Raw genomic sequence first — 14,892 nt, 5'->3', positions numbered from 1 at the left:
TTAGATCCATATGTATCTCAAGTTCTCAGATTCATATATATCTCCATTTCTGTCATTAAAAAAACCTTTATATCATTTCCAAAGAATAAAACTGATTAATACTTCTGTTTATCCCAATCCCATTTCTGATGTCAATGGAACCAATAGTTACACCAGTGTGACAGCTTGAAAGAGCAACCTTCTGGTTTGTATCCCCCCACCCATGCATATTAGAAACCTACATAATTGAACTTTGCACAGTTCCAAAACATGAGACGCACGTCAGTCACAAGTTCCTCAGGTGCAGAATAGTGGGACTTGTCCTTTTTTTGCAGTTTTTTTCGTATGATTGACAAATCCATTGGCCTTTTGATGATCTGATAATAATGCCGAGCCTGCAATAAGAATAAAATGCAGGTATGTAACTTTTTTAATTAAAACATTTCCTCTCCAGTGACTTCTATCCAAGTTTGGACAGAAGTCACTGCAGAGAATTCCTTGCATCAAGGAAGAGAGCTCTAGTCTTCTGGTGCCTCCACTTGCACATCATCTTCCTGGGTGCTTTTCAGTTTGATTAAAAACATGTTTGCTTGCAAGATTGATCTTGAAAATAGCACACTTCAGTGACTACTCTGCTATTTGCACATTCTAAAGTTTATGCCCAGATATAAATGTCATCATTTAACCATAATCAATAATATATGTAACATTGACAATTAGCTAACATTTCCCCCAAGCAGTGTGCTGAGACACTGGCAGCTGATACTGCGGGAAGCAGCCTGCCAAGAGTGACTAAAAATATGCTACTATGCCTTCTTTTTAAAGTTCAACAAAAGCCTTTTGCAATGAGCACCAGCTACCAGGATATCCCACTCCTTAAATCTTCCTGGGTCAAAACCTACTTGTTAGGTAATGTGTTCTGTTAAGTTCATTGCAAGCTTTATTAGGTGGAACGTTTTTTATGTTGTTATTTGGACTATTCCTTCACATAAAACCTTTTTTTTTCCCTCTCATTTTCCTCCTCCAACTTATTTCACATTGTGTTCTATTGTTACAATAGCATGAATCTACATCTTCCTTAGAATAGCCAGTTAATATTGCAAATGTTGAGTACATGGATGAAACAGCAGTCTCTACATCTTCCCCTGAACACAGTCACAGTACCACCTTTGTGCAAAACACCAGAAAAGAGGGAGTCCAGGGTTATTTCTAAAGCAGAACTCTCTTATGGCAGTGCAACATTCTGCATGTATACAGCCAAGTCAACTTTCTGAATCACTGGAACCCCTCATATACCTTTAGTATCCTACCAGTATCTTAAATTGGCACCCAAACCAGGCCTGAGAACATTGGCCAACATTTACCTGCCTCCAACCTGGCACCTTCAAAGCACTTGCAAGAGGGAAACACCTACCCTTCCCTAGGAAGCAATACTGTTCAGGAAAAAAGCTAATGAATATCTTTCAAGAAGACAAAGGATAAACTTGCATGGTGTGCCAGAGTATTCTTTGGATTCCCTCTGACCCATGCACGTGCGGTACTTACCAGGGGGCTGACAGGTTCATGGAATGGGAGGCTCATACTACTGCAGAACAGGGAAAGCACCAGCTTTTCACACTTCTGGAGAAGCCAAATTTGAAATACATTTTAATTCAAAACAAGTGAGTTTCATTCTTGCCCTTAGTTAATCAATCATACTAACAACAAAGGGAGTTTTCATGTAGTCTGGGCATTTCTGATGCAAAATGCCACACTTCACTCTAACCTGGGGAACGTTTTGCCTCATAGCATTTTTAAAGTTTTGAAAGTGAGTATAGTCAAGAAATGCAAGAAAAGAAACATGTAAAACTTTTTGTATGTATTTCCTGGAAACTCTTGGGAATTCATTGCTATCACTATTTCCTTTCTGGACTCCAGATCTATTCCTTGGCTCTTGACTAAAAGAACAGCAACAACAGTGTGGAAACAGTTAAATGGAAAATGTTGCACGCTGTTCATATCCATTCATACAAATGGATATAAGTTATGTAGTTGGTAGTTCTGTATGAAAACAGCTCTGTTTAATCATCGTTAACTTGTAAAATATTTATACTAGTCTTTGGTTTATTCACTGATGCAAAAAAGTGCACTACAAAAACATTATAAGCCATGTTTGCTCACAAGCAATGGAATTTCTAATCAACTCCCTTTTCCAAATAGAACCTCACTGATCAAGACCCAGATCCTGACTATTTCTGGCCAGTTGTACCCAATCCAAAAGAAACAGGGATCACATCAATGTCAAGAAGTTATGTTCCAGCTCTTTATGAACAGAGTAGCTCAGGTCTGGAAACAGCATGGAGGAATTTCAACAGTGCTGTGGCTATGCTTATAGGCCTTTCCAAGGGGCCCAGCACTCTAACAACCATTGCTGTTGTCTTCATGTATGGTACCCAGACTAGATCAGTGCCTTATTCTAGGCTTCATTTGTGCAAGGTCAGCTCAGCATCTGCGCTCAGCTGTGTGGACTTAGCCTCCCTGTCCAGCTGTCGCCAATATACACAGGATGTTTATTTGGAACTTGTGGCTTCTGAGTACCAAGTGGACTTTAAGAAAAGGCACTTTTCATGGCAGATTTGGTAGAGGAAACTGGTAATGGAGATGCAAAGAGATAAGCTTTCATCTAGGCTGAGTTAACAGTGCCTAAATGTCCTCTTCAAGGGGATTAATGGTACATATGAAGACTATATGATTATTTCAATCCAACTGAAAGTCAGAAAGTGTCTACGTCACAAAAATGTCATTGCAACTGGCCTAAGTAGATGTCTGAGAAGGTGCTAAGCCTTAAAGGAAAAACATTTAGTGGCAGAAAGCCAGGCAAAGTTGACTCAGGGAAGCTTGCTCTGCTGCTGGTTGCAACTTCCCTATTCAAAGGGCAAAGGAATTCCAGATATGCATGTTTCATCTTTCTACAACATGTCATTGTATCGGGTTTGCATGGCAAGGTTTTGGGGGCCAGGGGGCTACAGGAGTGGCTTCTGTGAGAAGCTGCTAGAAGCTTTCCCTGTGTCCCACAGAGCCAATGCCAGCTGGCTCCAAGACAGACCCACTGCTGGCCAAGGCCAAGCCCATCAGCGACAGTGGTAGCACCTCTGTGATAACATATTTAAGAAGGCGGGGAAGAAAAAACCAACGAGGCACAAACTGCAGCTGGAGCGAGGAGTGAGAACATATGAGAGGAACAACTTTGCAGACACCAAGGTCAGTCAAGAAGGAGGGGAGGAGGTGCTGCAGGCACCAGATCAGAGATTCCCCTGCAACCCATGGTGAAGACAGCCAGGGCATCCAGCCAGGGTCAACCCACCACAGTCATTCATTTTAAAATTGAACAGCAATGTCTAGATAGAAGAGAATGATCTAACTGAATACAAACAATGTTTCTGTTGTATTTACTACTCTCTGAAACATTTAAGTAGCATCCAAGTCAAGACAGTCATCTTTCCAATGAAGAGGCGAAGCCTCATACTGAGATCATATGTCCTTTTCTAAATAGTACAATATATAGTTATTCCCACCTTCTGGTCATAGTCATCAAGGCCACATTGTGCATTATAGCTGTGGCTGTAGCGTGTGTTTTCACAGTCATATTCTACCTCCGGCTTCACTGGATTACGACAAAGCGTGCACACCCACTCTCCCCTGCAAAACAAGAAACAAAAAAACTTGTGTCAAATTTTGTCAGCAACCTTGTCAAATAACAAACCTCATGAATCACTGTATTTGGAAACAAGTCTCATCCTTAACTAGCATTACAACAGCAGGCAATCTGAAGCCCATTGTACTAGATGTACTTTGAGAGGTTTTAATCTAATTAGAAGTGTAATAATTTCAGATTCTACTTATTGCACTTCTTCTGTCACAGAGAAAAAGGCAAAATAGTGAGTGTTTTAAATAATGTACCAGCAGTGTGTGCAGCTGCATTGATTCAAGTGTTGTTTTTTAAAAAAAATATTCAGGAAAAATAGCCAACAGTTGGGTCATAAGACAAAACCAGATCTGTTTGATAATTCATATATTTATTATCAATTGATATGTTAATTGACAATATTTATCTAAGAAACCAACATTATCAGAAAAGATCATAATGTGTGCTAGTACACAGGTTCCCAAAACAAACAGACTTCTGCATGGGCATAAGTGTCCTTCCTAGTAGATCCGTTTTCAGAAACCTCCAGAAGAATTTTGTGAAGGCAGTGATGCAAATTCTGCAAATCGGGTATATTAAAGAACTATGAACACAGAACTTTTGTTAAGGGAATTAATTTACTTCATTAGAATGTAAATTTACCTAGGAAGTTTATTTTAAAAATAAACTTGGTTTTCAAAATATTTTGAAACTAGAGGTTTAATAATGACTTAGCTATTAGAGAAAGGAGTGAAAAACCAAGAGATGGAAATTCCTGCTTTTTGAACAGAAAGAACAAACCAGAACCTCCAAACTAATATCTCACAATGTATTTTTCTCAGTTGAGACAGTTATTTGGGCTTGGCACAAATGAAGTAGCCTCTGGTCCCACCTGGTAATGATTTGTAACAGAATTCAGGATTACACACCACCAGTAATGCACATTATTCTGCCTCACTTTTAAAGTTTGGTATGTGGATGTGTACCTAATTCTGGCTCTTTGTCGCATACAATTCATCAGTGACAAGCTGCTAGGGAATGTACGTCTTAGGGAAACCAATGTCCTAAACATTTCCACAAAAGCCCAAATAATCCTAAATTTCCCATAAAACTGGCTAGAAAACTGAATAGGAACTCACTGATTGCCCTTTCCTTGTGCTAGTCACTGTTCCTGCAGAGAAGAGCTGACGTCTACACCACAGATGTTACATGAGAATTAGGATTTTATTTTTCTCCAGTAAGTTGTAAGAATGCTTTTTAAAGCTCAGGTCTGCCACCTCCTTTGTTGTATTGGCCAGCTAACTGCAGAAAGGGCACACATGGCTGGAAACAGTTCTTGTTAATAATTCATCTAGTTCCTAGTGTGTCAGACAATTCTTCCCTTTGCAAGAAAAGTAACAAAAAAGGCAAGTGAGAGATGCAATCCTTGCCCTTGTGTAAGGTTGACACATACATCCCTGAGGATATATTCTGCCCCAAGGCAGTGAGCAGAAACTGAGCACATTAGTGAAACATCATACATACTCACACTGGAAAGCTGAGCAGGGCTGGAACATGGCAGGAGAGATGGAAGACCTTGGGGCAGTGATCACAGCACAACAGTTCTCCTCCATTAAGACACACAGCACAGAAATCCTCATTTTCAATTGGATTGACTTCCTGAGTAACTGGACACTTTTTCATGGAGATACCATTGCTGAGCTTCTGATCAACAGACGGAGTATCTACAGGAGGAGATTGTGTCTGTCCTGCAGCCTGGGATATGAGAAATTTTCTGTCCTCTGATCTCTCCTCTTTGGATTTCAGTCCTTCAGGTGGACTATCTTTATTTATCTTGAAGAAAGAAAAATCTGGGATCACACAATCATCATTTTCATATATAAGCATATAACAGCAGTGGTTATCTGCAGACAAAATGGTTTCTCTGCAGTGAACTCTACTGGAGAGCGCACTGGGGTTCAGCAGGCCCATGCTCAGCTCGACATCTGCCACTGGCTGGCCAGGTCACCTTGGTCAAGTCATTTCCTCCACATACCACAATGTAATAGCACTGAGAGAGAGCTGTACAGATTTCATATCACAGACGATAGAAACAGGATACTTTACAATCTGATTTGCAAATTTTACAGTAAACATCTCAAAAAAAAAAAAGTAAATTCCCATTTCCTTCTGTGGAAAGAAGTTCACACTCAAGACTTCAATGAAGCAATAGAATACAAAGCTTTTTAAAATCTATTACACTGTGATTTCTGGAATCAGTTCCTATCACTCAAATATGCATTCGGGTCAGTTTTCAGCTATTTATCCCATATTTGTAACTAGACAGACAAGCCAGATTGTTTGCTAGAATACAAAAACACTACAGCTATCAAATCCCAGAGACAGACTTCTCAGAAATGGAAGTATCAGGGAGCTACACAGCCAACTAAAAGCTGCATTCTCTATTACTTCAACTCATCACAGAAGTGTCCAAGGGTGAAATGAATCAACAGACTTGTTTAGTGTATAATAACTTTCAGAAACTGTGGGTACAAGCCAGTGGGATAAATGGGAGAAAGCAGGTAAAACCTCAAGGAAATTCCACTCACCTTTATAGACATACTTGAAGACTGGGTCCCACATTCAATTATCAGGAGGAAATTGCCCTCCTGCTCATTGTCCTGTGGCTGAAGCTTAAACACCGGCAGCTCTCCTGCTTCTGAAGTACATATTTTTAGACGTTCCAGTCGCACATAGGGGATCTTCTGCTCCTTAGGACCAGCTCTACAATCAAAATGACACATGGTTAAATTCAATCATATTCCACAAAATTCTCCTCCCTACTCAGTTTCAACATTTTTCACGCACTATTGGCTGTGTTCCTTTTCCTTTGTAACTGTGACTCTGCTGGCTAAACGCTGAAAATCTGGACATTTTTTTCACATGACGATTCTTTAAGAAACGTGAATGCAATCACTTTAAATTAATCATATGTGTAAATGCATTACTAACTTCTGTGCTAAAACTTTGCCCTGCTCTGTATATTTTTGTTTTAATTATTCCAATTTAAGTTGTGCTTGATACTTTCCAGTGTAGCTGGCTTCAACCAGGAACACAGCACATCATCAGCTTTACTTTAAAATATTATCACAGCAGTAGCTGAAAACAGAATTTTATAAAATTGTTGAGATAATGTTAATCCTGTTCCTATTCTATTTTTTAGGCTTAATCAGCGCGAAACAGTTTCTAGTTGTTCAAGTGAGATAAGTGTGCAAATATTTATTCATTCTGGAAAATTACGCAGAGTGACAAAAATACATGAACTCACCACTTCTTTTAAATCATTGTTTTCAAGTTTAAGAGAATACTTTACAACTTCCAGAATTATTATCTATGAGGAATCTTGCATTCTTTTTAAGTTCTCTGTTATCATTAAGTATGACAAATTTTCTAAATACATGCATAAAATTTCATGGCCAGTACTTTTGTATAAAAAAAGACTCTGTTACCTGACATTCTGATTGCTTTTCATATCCATTTCAAAATGTTCCTTTTCACAGTTATTGGAATCTGGAACAGAAGATAAGAAAACGAATAAAATATTTATAATATCAGAGTCAGATTAGGATAGAAAGTACTTCAATATTCATGTACTTCTGACTGGTGTTTAATATGATATCATAAGTGAATTATGGAATCATTTCATCTATATGTATAGAAAATGTGTATGCTATTTTCTATTCTGGGATACAGTCTTTTTCTTTCTCTCTGCTTTTAACCACAGCTTCTGTACTGACTATGAGGAGCCTTTCCAAAATATTTTGTCGAAATGGTTACATTCCCAGAGAATTATATATGTACACAGCCATGCCACATTCATCCATATACATGGAACAACATAAGTAATCCTCTTTGCTATACAGCCTTCACTTCAGAAAAACAGACCTACTGAGGTCTGAAGCCCTGAGGCTCAGAAAGTCTCTGCAGTCTCCTGCTCCATGCTAAGAAGCTTCTGGATAATTCTAGTTAATTGAAAACAGGAAGGAAATTGTGTCTCCCATCTGCCACTGAGGGATGAAAGCTACACAGTATGATTCCTTTCTACCCTCCAACGCATGTAACTTATGAACATACAAATTCAAAACTATCTGTTATATAAGCGTGCAAGTAACTGTAGCTCTTGACTGATACTATACACATGAGTAACAAAACAACTTTGGAGAGATGGGATGGGGTAGAGATGAATGCCCCAGTGGATGCCCTCATAAATACCAGTCCACTGACAAGTTTCATAGTAACTCCTTCTTTTGTTAGGAATTAGTTTGACACAGACAACACTAACAAGAAAACAAACCAAATATCATGGCTATCTGGAGATGAGTTCCAGGAAAACATGTTTTTTTAAAGAAAATCTAGCTCAGGTCAATGGTACCTAACCCATGGCTTGAAAGCAATGTGCCTCTAAGATACTCTGTTGTTCCCAGACACAGGAAACACAATACAATCAAGACCAACAACGAAAGGTGCATTTCATGTCACTCCTAAAGTGTTATTCACTTGTGATTGTTGCTCAGGTGAAGGGTGGTAGCCATGGCTCTAGACAGAATTACTAAAGGGTGACTGCACACTGAGCTGAAGGAGCAGCTCTTGTTGCATGCTGTCAAACCAGAGGATGTTCCAGTGGTGCTGGGTTCCTAATATTAATCAACATTTCCATCAGCAACTTGGCTCATGAAATAATAGTACCTATAAAATTTGTGGAAAACACCAAAATAGAGGGTTTGCAAACACTGTGGAGAATGTTTACAATTAAAAAATTATCTTAATACAGCAGAGAAAAACAATCTAAATCAGTAAGACTGAATTGAAATAATTGTAAGTATTATGCTTATGAAGGATCAGCTGAATGTAATCATGAAGGAAAATAACTGACTAGGGAATTGTTATGTAGAAGGAACTAAGGGTTAATGTGGAACATGCAATACACATGAGTCAACCACGTAATGCTGCTGCTGTAAAAAAGGCAAATGCCACCCTGCAGTGTATTAACCAGTGGTGAGGAATGTAAAACACAAGAAGTTGATACCCTGGCTCTGTAAGGCACCCCAGAGGCCTCAGTTGCAGCACTGCATTTGGCTGTGGGCAGCACTCCTTAATTGCAGAGAACCTGGAATAGTGCAGCAGGAATGAGGTGGTTTTAAAATATCACAAACCCTGACCCATGAGGAGAGACTGAAACCATCAGATTTGTTTAGTCTAGGAAAGAGAAGGGGAGGGGAGGGTGTTTACGCAAGCCACGATAAGAACAAAAGTGGCTGTAAGAGGGAAAATGTTGATGTACAATTTTTACCACATCCCTTGGGGCTAGGATAAGAAGTATTTTGTTGTAAATTAAGCTGAAATGTTTAGATTTGATATTAGAAAAGGATGAGTCGTTGGAGATATATACCAGAAGCAGTGGGGTTTGGCAGCACAGCACTGCTGGAGCCAGTAAGTCCCACTGAGAGCCACTAGCAAAGATAACGTTGCCTTTGCAACAGAGTTAATCTCTCTCACTGGTGCACACTGCATACAGTGACTGTATCTCCTCAGGTCTCCCCTGACTGCACACCTCCAAACAGTGAGAGCAGGATGGGAATTGCTCACTCCTGATCCTTCCTTGTGAAAAGGGAGCAGCTTTAGTCTTTCCATCCTTGCACAACAGGACCTGTGCTTTGCACAGAGCAAATTTGTAGCATCTGTTACAGTGAGATTCCATATGTTGGGGTTGCTTTCTGTGTGTAGTGTCACATGACCCAAATCAGATACTACAAAGCTGCTCCTCTCAGAGACACTTAAGCCTGACTGAGGCACAGCTTTTTAGAGGTGCGCCTGATTCTTACAACTCACACAAATGATTGTGGCATAATTGTCACCATTTGGCATAGTACATATAAGAGAGAAGACAAATACATTTTCTTGGCTCACTGAGCTAGGCCTCCTTTGTACTAATTAGAATTCTCTGACTAAAAATACAGCACAGAGACAGAAATTCTAATTCATCTTTTACAGAGAAAAGCAGCCAAATATTGTCATAAATCACAGGATAACAGCTTGATCCTGCAATCCCTTGCTTGCATGAATAGTCCCATTGACTACTAGAGTTTGCAGGAATGAGGCTTTACAGGGTAGCACAAGGATGCTGGCAATTTGCCCATAAAAGAGTTAAGTAAGGTCTAATTCTCCATTAAGGCTGAAGAAATAGGCCTTGGCTGAAGGGAATGTTCCACAGTAGACAGCCAAGCAAAAGCACATACTGTGCAATATATTAACCTAACAAAAATTTGCTATGCTACTTATGTGAAGGACTTAGCAGAAGGCACATTACGTTTCGGAAGTAATTTTTTTTTAATTGAATTTGGACTCTTCAAACCAGCTCTTCAATAGTCATAACTGCAGGTCTCATTAACAGAAGTGCTTCTAAGAGAACTAATACTCCAGGTACTTCACACAGACACACTTGTTTCTGGTTCATAGATGAAGGATGTTACAAATTCAAGGCATATAATTTCCATGTTTTTCCTCCACAAATGAGATCAAACATGCTTTTCCATTGGATTACGTACTCTGATAATATTTTAAGCTTGCTGGAAAAGCACATTTATATGTAAGTATGTTAACAAGCATACTACTTTGCAATGCTTGCAATGCACAGTGCTAAGAAAGAAAGACCAGAAACCTAAATGAAATAATGAACAGCCTGGTACCTTCCTTGCTTCTAAGTTGTCTCATTCTGGCATTCACAGGCAGGAAAGAAGTGTTGCTGAGCAGTTCAGAAGAAGTGCAGTGTTGTGATTTCTTGATCGAAAGATTAATAGGTTCTTCCATCACTTTGTGCATAGAAAGAGTTAATTGATTAACTACATCTTGCCCAGCAGTAGCCAAGCTGTTTTCTAGAGGATCATCTACAGTACTGAAGTCTTCACTTTCCAGCTTCAGGAGGGGGAAAAAAAAAAAAAAAATCAAATTTTATTATTAGTTTTCTTTCTTTCCATCTTAACAAAATAATTTGTAATCGGTCTTCAAATACCAGATAAGGAAAGCTTTACTTACTGAAATAGCTGCATTTGATTGACTGACTGACTAACAATAACATGTGCTATCAATGTAAGTGGATTCCTTTTCAGTAGAGTAGTTTGAGCGATTCCTACCTTGCACTTAGTGCTGCTCTGGAGTGCATCACTTGATGCGAGGCCAGAGGCAGCCCCAGGGCTCAGGTCGCTTGGAGCCCTACCCAACACCAAGCTGTAGCTGGGCACTGACTCGGGTGGAGTATCACACTCACAAAGGGCGTTCGGGGATGGGTCAAGCGTTACAGCAGCTGCACCTTGCATCTGTGGATCAGCCGAGCTAGATAACCTTGTTGAAGGTAATTCCATTTCTAAACTGTTCGAAAAGTCCACAGTGCTTAAGGATGCCAAACACTGGGAAAAGAAAAAACAAAATAACTCAATACATTAATAAGCTTTTCAGCAGCAAAATGCTACTGTTCTTTCTATAATGGATGAGATACTCTGTTTCAGCTAACGTAATCAACCACTTGTGTCACGAGGGCTTGAAAGTATCTATTGTAATCTTCTACCATTTCCAAAAGCTTTAGAGTTGCCACCATTAAAACTCAAAACTGGAAAAGGAGACACCTAGATTACTCTTCTGTGATTTACAAAAAATGTCTTCCTTTGATCAGTTCAATGGATCCTGATTCTTAACTCCCTACAATGAATGGGAAATCTAAACATGTAGAATATTGTACGATTTAGTAGATACAGACTCTACTAGTTTCTGTTGTTATTCCAGAAGAAATAAGATTCAGATCAGAAATTTTATCATTTTATTAAAAAATCATCAGACCACTTTATTCAGAAAGATTCAGAGGAAGTAAGACTCAGATCTGACACAAGTGGATGAAACTGTTGTTACTGTTAATGATGCTGAAATCTTTATGCTAGTTAGTGAGTCTGTCCCATTAAAACCTGAGGCACTTGCCCTTTAAATATCATGGTGTAAATCCAGAAACATCCTACATGTACTAATGAGGAAAGGATGTACATGTCTAGTTTCCAAAGAAAGGGAATATTTACCAAAGTCTCTGAAATAGTTTTAGCAACATGCATTTTCTACTGTCTCATGACTTCTCACTGTGAAAACCACAGAAATACTGTTAGGCAAAACAAAGCAAATCCATCCCTCTAGGTGACTTCTTTGAGCTTCCTTACATCCAGGAATGTATGACTGTACTGAAATCAGGACTTCTAGTGTCCATATGAAGCAAATATAAGCAGTCCTAAGAAATATGCAGATCTGTGTCATTTGAATATGAAATTTTCCATTTATTTCATCATAGTTCATTGGTGTTTCACCCTTGATAATTGACTGAATAAATCCTTTTCATTTGACTACAATACAGGAAGTAGCACTCATTGTCATATAAATCAAAAGAAATGTGTTGACTGCATCTGAATTAGAGCTTAATTCCATTGTTATACTTATTTTTCTGCTAGGGGCCTGTGACTTAGCAGTGAATCTGTGACAGCACCCACTTCCCAGATTTAATTAGTATTTTTCTCAACTGTTACTCCATTTTGGATTTTGATACCTGTCCTGGTTTCGGCTGGGATAGAGTTAATTTTCTTCCTAATAGCTGGCATAGTGCTGTGTTTTGGATTTAGTAGAAGAAGAATGTTGATAACACACTGATGTTTTTACTTGTTGCTGAGTACTGCTTATGCTAGTCAAGGACTTTTCAGCTTCCCATGCTCTGCCAGGTGCACAAGAAAAGTGTGTGTGTGGGGGCACAGCCAGAAGAGTTGATCCAAACTGCCCAAAGGGCTATTCCATACCATATGACGTCATGCTCAGTATATAAACTGGGGGGGGTTGGCCAGGGAGCAGCGATTGCTGCTCGGGAACTGGCTGGGTATCGGTCGGCGGGTGGTGAACAATTGCATTGTGCATCACTTGCTTTGTATATTATTATTACTATTATTATTATATTGTTGTTATTATTATTATTTTACTTTATTTTATTTCAACTATTAAACTGTTCTTATCTCAACCCAGGAGTGTTTCTCACTCTTACTCCTCCACTTCTCTCCCCCATCCCATCGGGGTAGGGGGAGTGAGCGAGCAGCTGCGTGGTGCTTAGTTGCTGGCTGGGGCTAAGCCACAACAATACCTTTGTCCATCTTAATCCAACAGTGGTAGACAGTAGCCTAGATTGAGCAATCACTTGTGCCTGTGTAAATCCTACATAATATCGAAGAAGTCAGTCTTGAATTCCTCTGCTTGCAATGTGTATCACCAATGTGCTAAGGGAACACTCTGCCTACAGACATTAATTTCCACCTAAGGATGTAATTTAATTTCCTTTTCCTCAATTTACAATAGATGCTGCAGTAGGAGCTTTGCCTGAACAGTGACCACTTATATTCAATGAGACAAAATAGCCTCCATTTAAGATGGAAAGAGGCCAGCTCTTCTGCAGTGCTAGGGAAGGTTTGTGCCATTCTACCACACAGTGCTCTAGTAAGTCTGTTTTAAACAGTCCTTTCATGTAGAAGGCACCCCAGAGAGTACTGGGTCTCTGCAGCCAGAGTATTGGCCATTTTCCTCCATTTAAGGCAAATGAATGTCCCTGAATGTAAGCTGTCTGAGCTATAGTAACTTCTTGGAACCAGCTGGAACTAGTCAAACACATTCTTCCTACCTTACATTTGAGCTGAAAACTAGAACACAGCAAATGAGGAAATGCATTGGTGGAGGCACAATTTTCCATATACTCTGTCTGATAGACCATTCCTAAGAATGCTCAGGTTTCAAACCAAAGGAATATATGTAGGTCAGAAAGGAATCCAGCTTTCATGGTCTCACATCCTAACGAAGTCCACAAAGATCAAAAAAGTTCATTTGCTGTCATAATTTGCTTGTGACAGGTTCCTGCACATGCAAATGTGGCCTATCGAGTACACATTTTCCTTTTCATTCCATCACTCTTTTTATCACAAGCCTTTTTCAGATGACAAAATAAACACAAGAATTGTTCTTATATCACAGAAAATAAAACAAATAAGGAGAATTCATGCTTGAACTGACAGATGGACTGTAATCAGCCTTGCCTTTTCCCCTTATTTCAAAGTCCATTGTGAGCATTAATTAAGTCCCTGTGAGGTAGTTAAATATTTATTTAGCCAGATTCTCAAAAGCACAAAGCATCTACAAATTCCTGTCTGAGTCAACAGGAACTATCTAACACTGTGCTCCATTGGAAATGGACTGCTGAGGCACACACGTGGTAGGCACACCACCCAAAGCTGCATAGCAAGTTAACTGGAGACCTTGTGGCTATTCACTTCTAATGACTACACACATCTTCCTTTACTTATGTTACGAGAGCATGCCATCATCTATTACATATTGAGACCTGACCCTGTGAAGACCCATCTGTGTGTAACTGTATACACTGCAGGCAAAGTGTTAGGCCTGCTAAGACAATGGTAGGATTACTCCTGGCTTCAGTGAGACAAGTTTACTTACTAGGAGTAGTCACTGGGAAGACTCCTACTGCAGAAAAAAAGAAATAGACACACACATAGGACTTTGTTATAACTAAAATTTTTAGAAAGGTGAAATTGAATTGCATTATATAGTTATATCTTTTTTACTCTTCTAGCTAGCATCAGTTTCTTCAGAGATCTTTTAGATTATATACGCCAATATCAAACCTTACTCTTGTTAAAAAGAAAAAAGAATAATGAGGCCATCAAACTGCCATCTGTCTTTCCCTTGGGGCAAAAGTTAATTTTGTGGTTATTTTAATGATGAAGCAACATTATGATCTTTCAGTGCAAAATATTAAAACTCACAGTTAAGAACAGACACATTCCATTCTGATCCATGGAGCTGCTGTCAAGTGTGAAGTGAACAATGCACTGGGAACAAGGCTCATTAATAGCCTATTAATTCACTCCCTAAAATAATCATTTCTTTTGCCATTAGCAAAAATTTCTCTTTTCCCTTGACAGTTCAGCTAGTTTTTGCAAATGGGATGCCTTTAAAGAATTGATCTCTGTTTTATAAAAGCTCTATTGCTTTTACATTGCACCCTTTGAACAACAACAAGCATTAATTATGCTCTTGGGTAGAGGGTGGCTTCAGCTGTAGGTTAATTTTGAAACTTTTGACATTTTAATGTACAGCCTGGCGCATCAAACTACATCTGTGTCATTATAAAT

General features: G+C 39.1%; 1 protein-coding gene across 1 annotated transcript in view; it reads right to left on the bottom strand.

Moving 5' to 3' along the window:
- TRIM66 (tripartite motif containing 66) overlaps window positions 1-14,892 on the bottom strand; it is a 51,656-nt gene that overhangs the window by 965 nt on the left and 35,799 nt on the right. Inside the window, exons 11-18 of the mRNA XM_075712724.1 lie at window positions 10,813-11,085; window positions 10,369-10,594; window positions 7,132-7,192; window positions 6,232-6,406; window positions 5,172-5,476; window positions 3,534-3,657; window positions 1,525-1,599; window positions 222-374 (exon numbers count right to left, since the gene is read on the bottom strand). Of these exons, the coding sequence (XP_075568839.1) occupies window positions 222-374; window positions 1,525-1,599; window positions 3,534-3,657; window positions 5,172-5,476; window positions 6,232-6,406; window positions 7,132-7,192; window positions 10,369-10,594; window positions 10,813-11,085 (1,392 nt within the window). The remainder of the gene's footprint in view (window positions 1-221; window positions 375-1,524; window positions 1,600-3,533; window positions 3,658-5,171; window positions 5,477-6,231; window positions 6,407-7,131; window positions 7,193-10,368; window positions 10,595-10,812; window positions 11,086-14,892) is intronic.

This window comes from Pelecanus crispus, chromosome 6, assembly GCF_030463565.1.
Source record: "Pelecanus crispus isolate bPelCri1 chromosome 6, bPelCri1.pri, whole genome shotgun sequence".
Lineage (NCBI taxonomy): Eukaryota > Metazoa > Chordata > Aves > Pelecaniformes > Pelecanidae > Pelecanus > Pelecanus crispus.
This window is presented reverse-complemented; position numbering and strand designations above follow the sequence as displayed.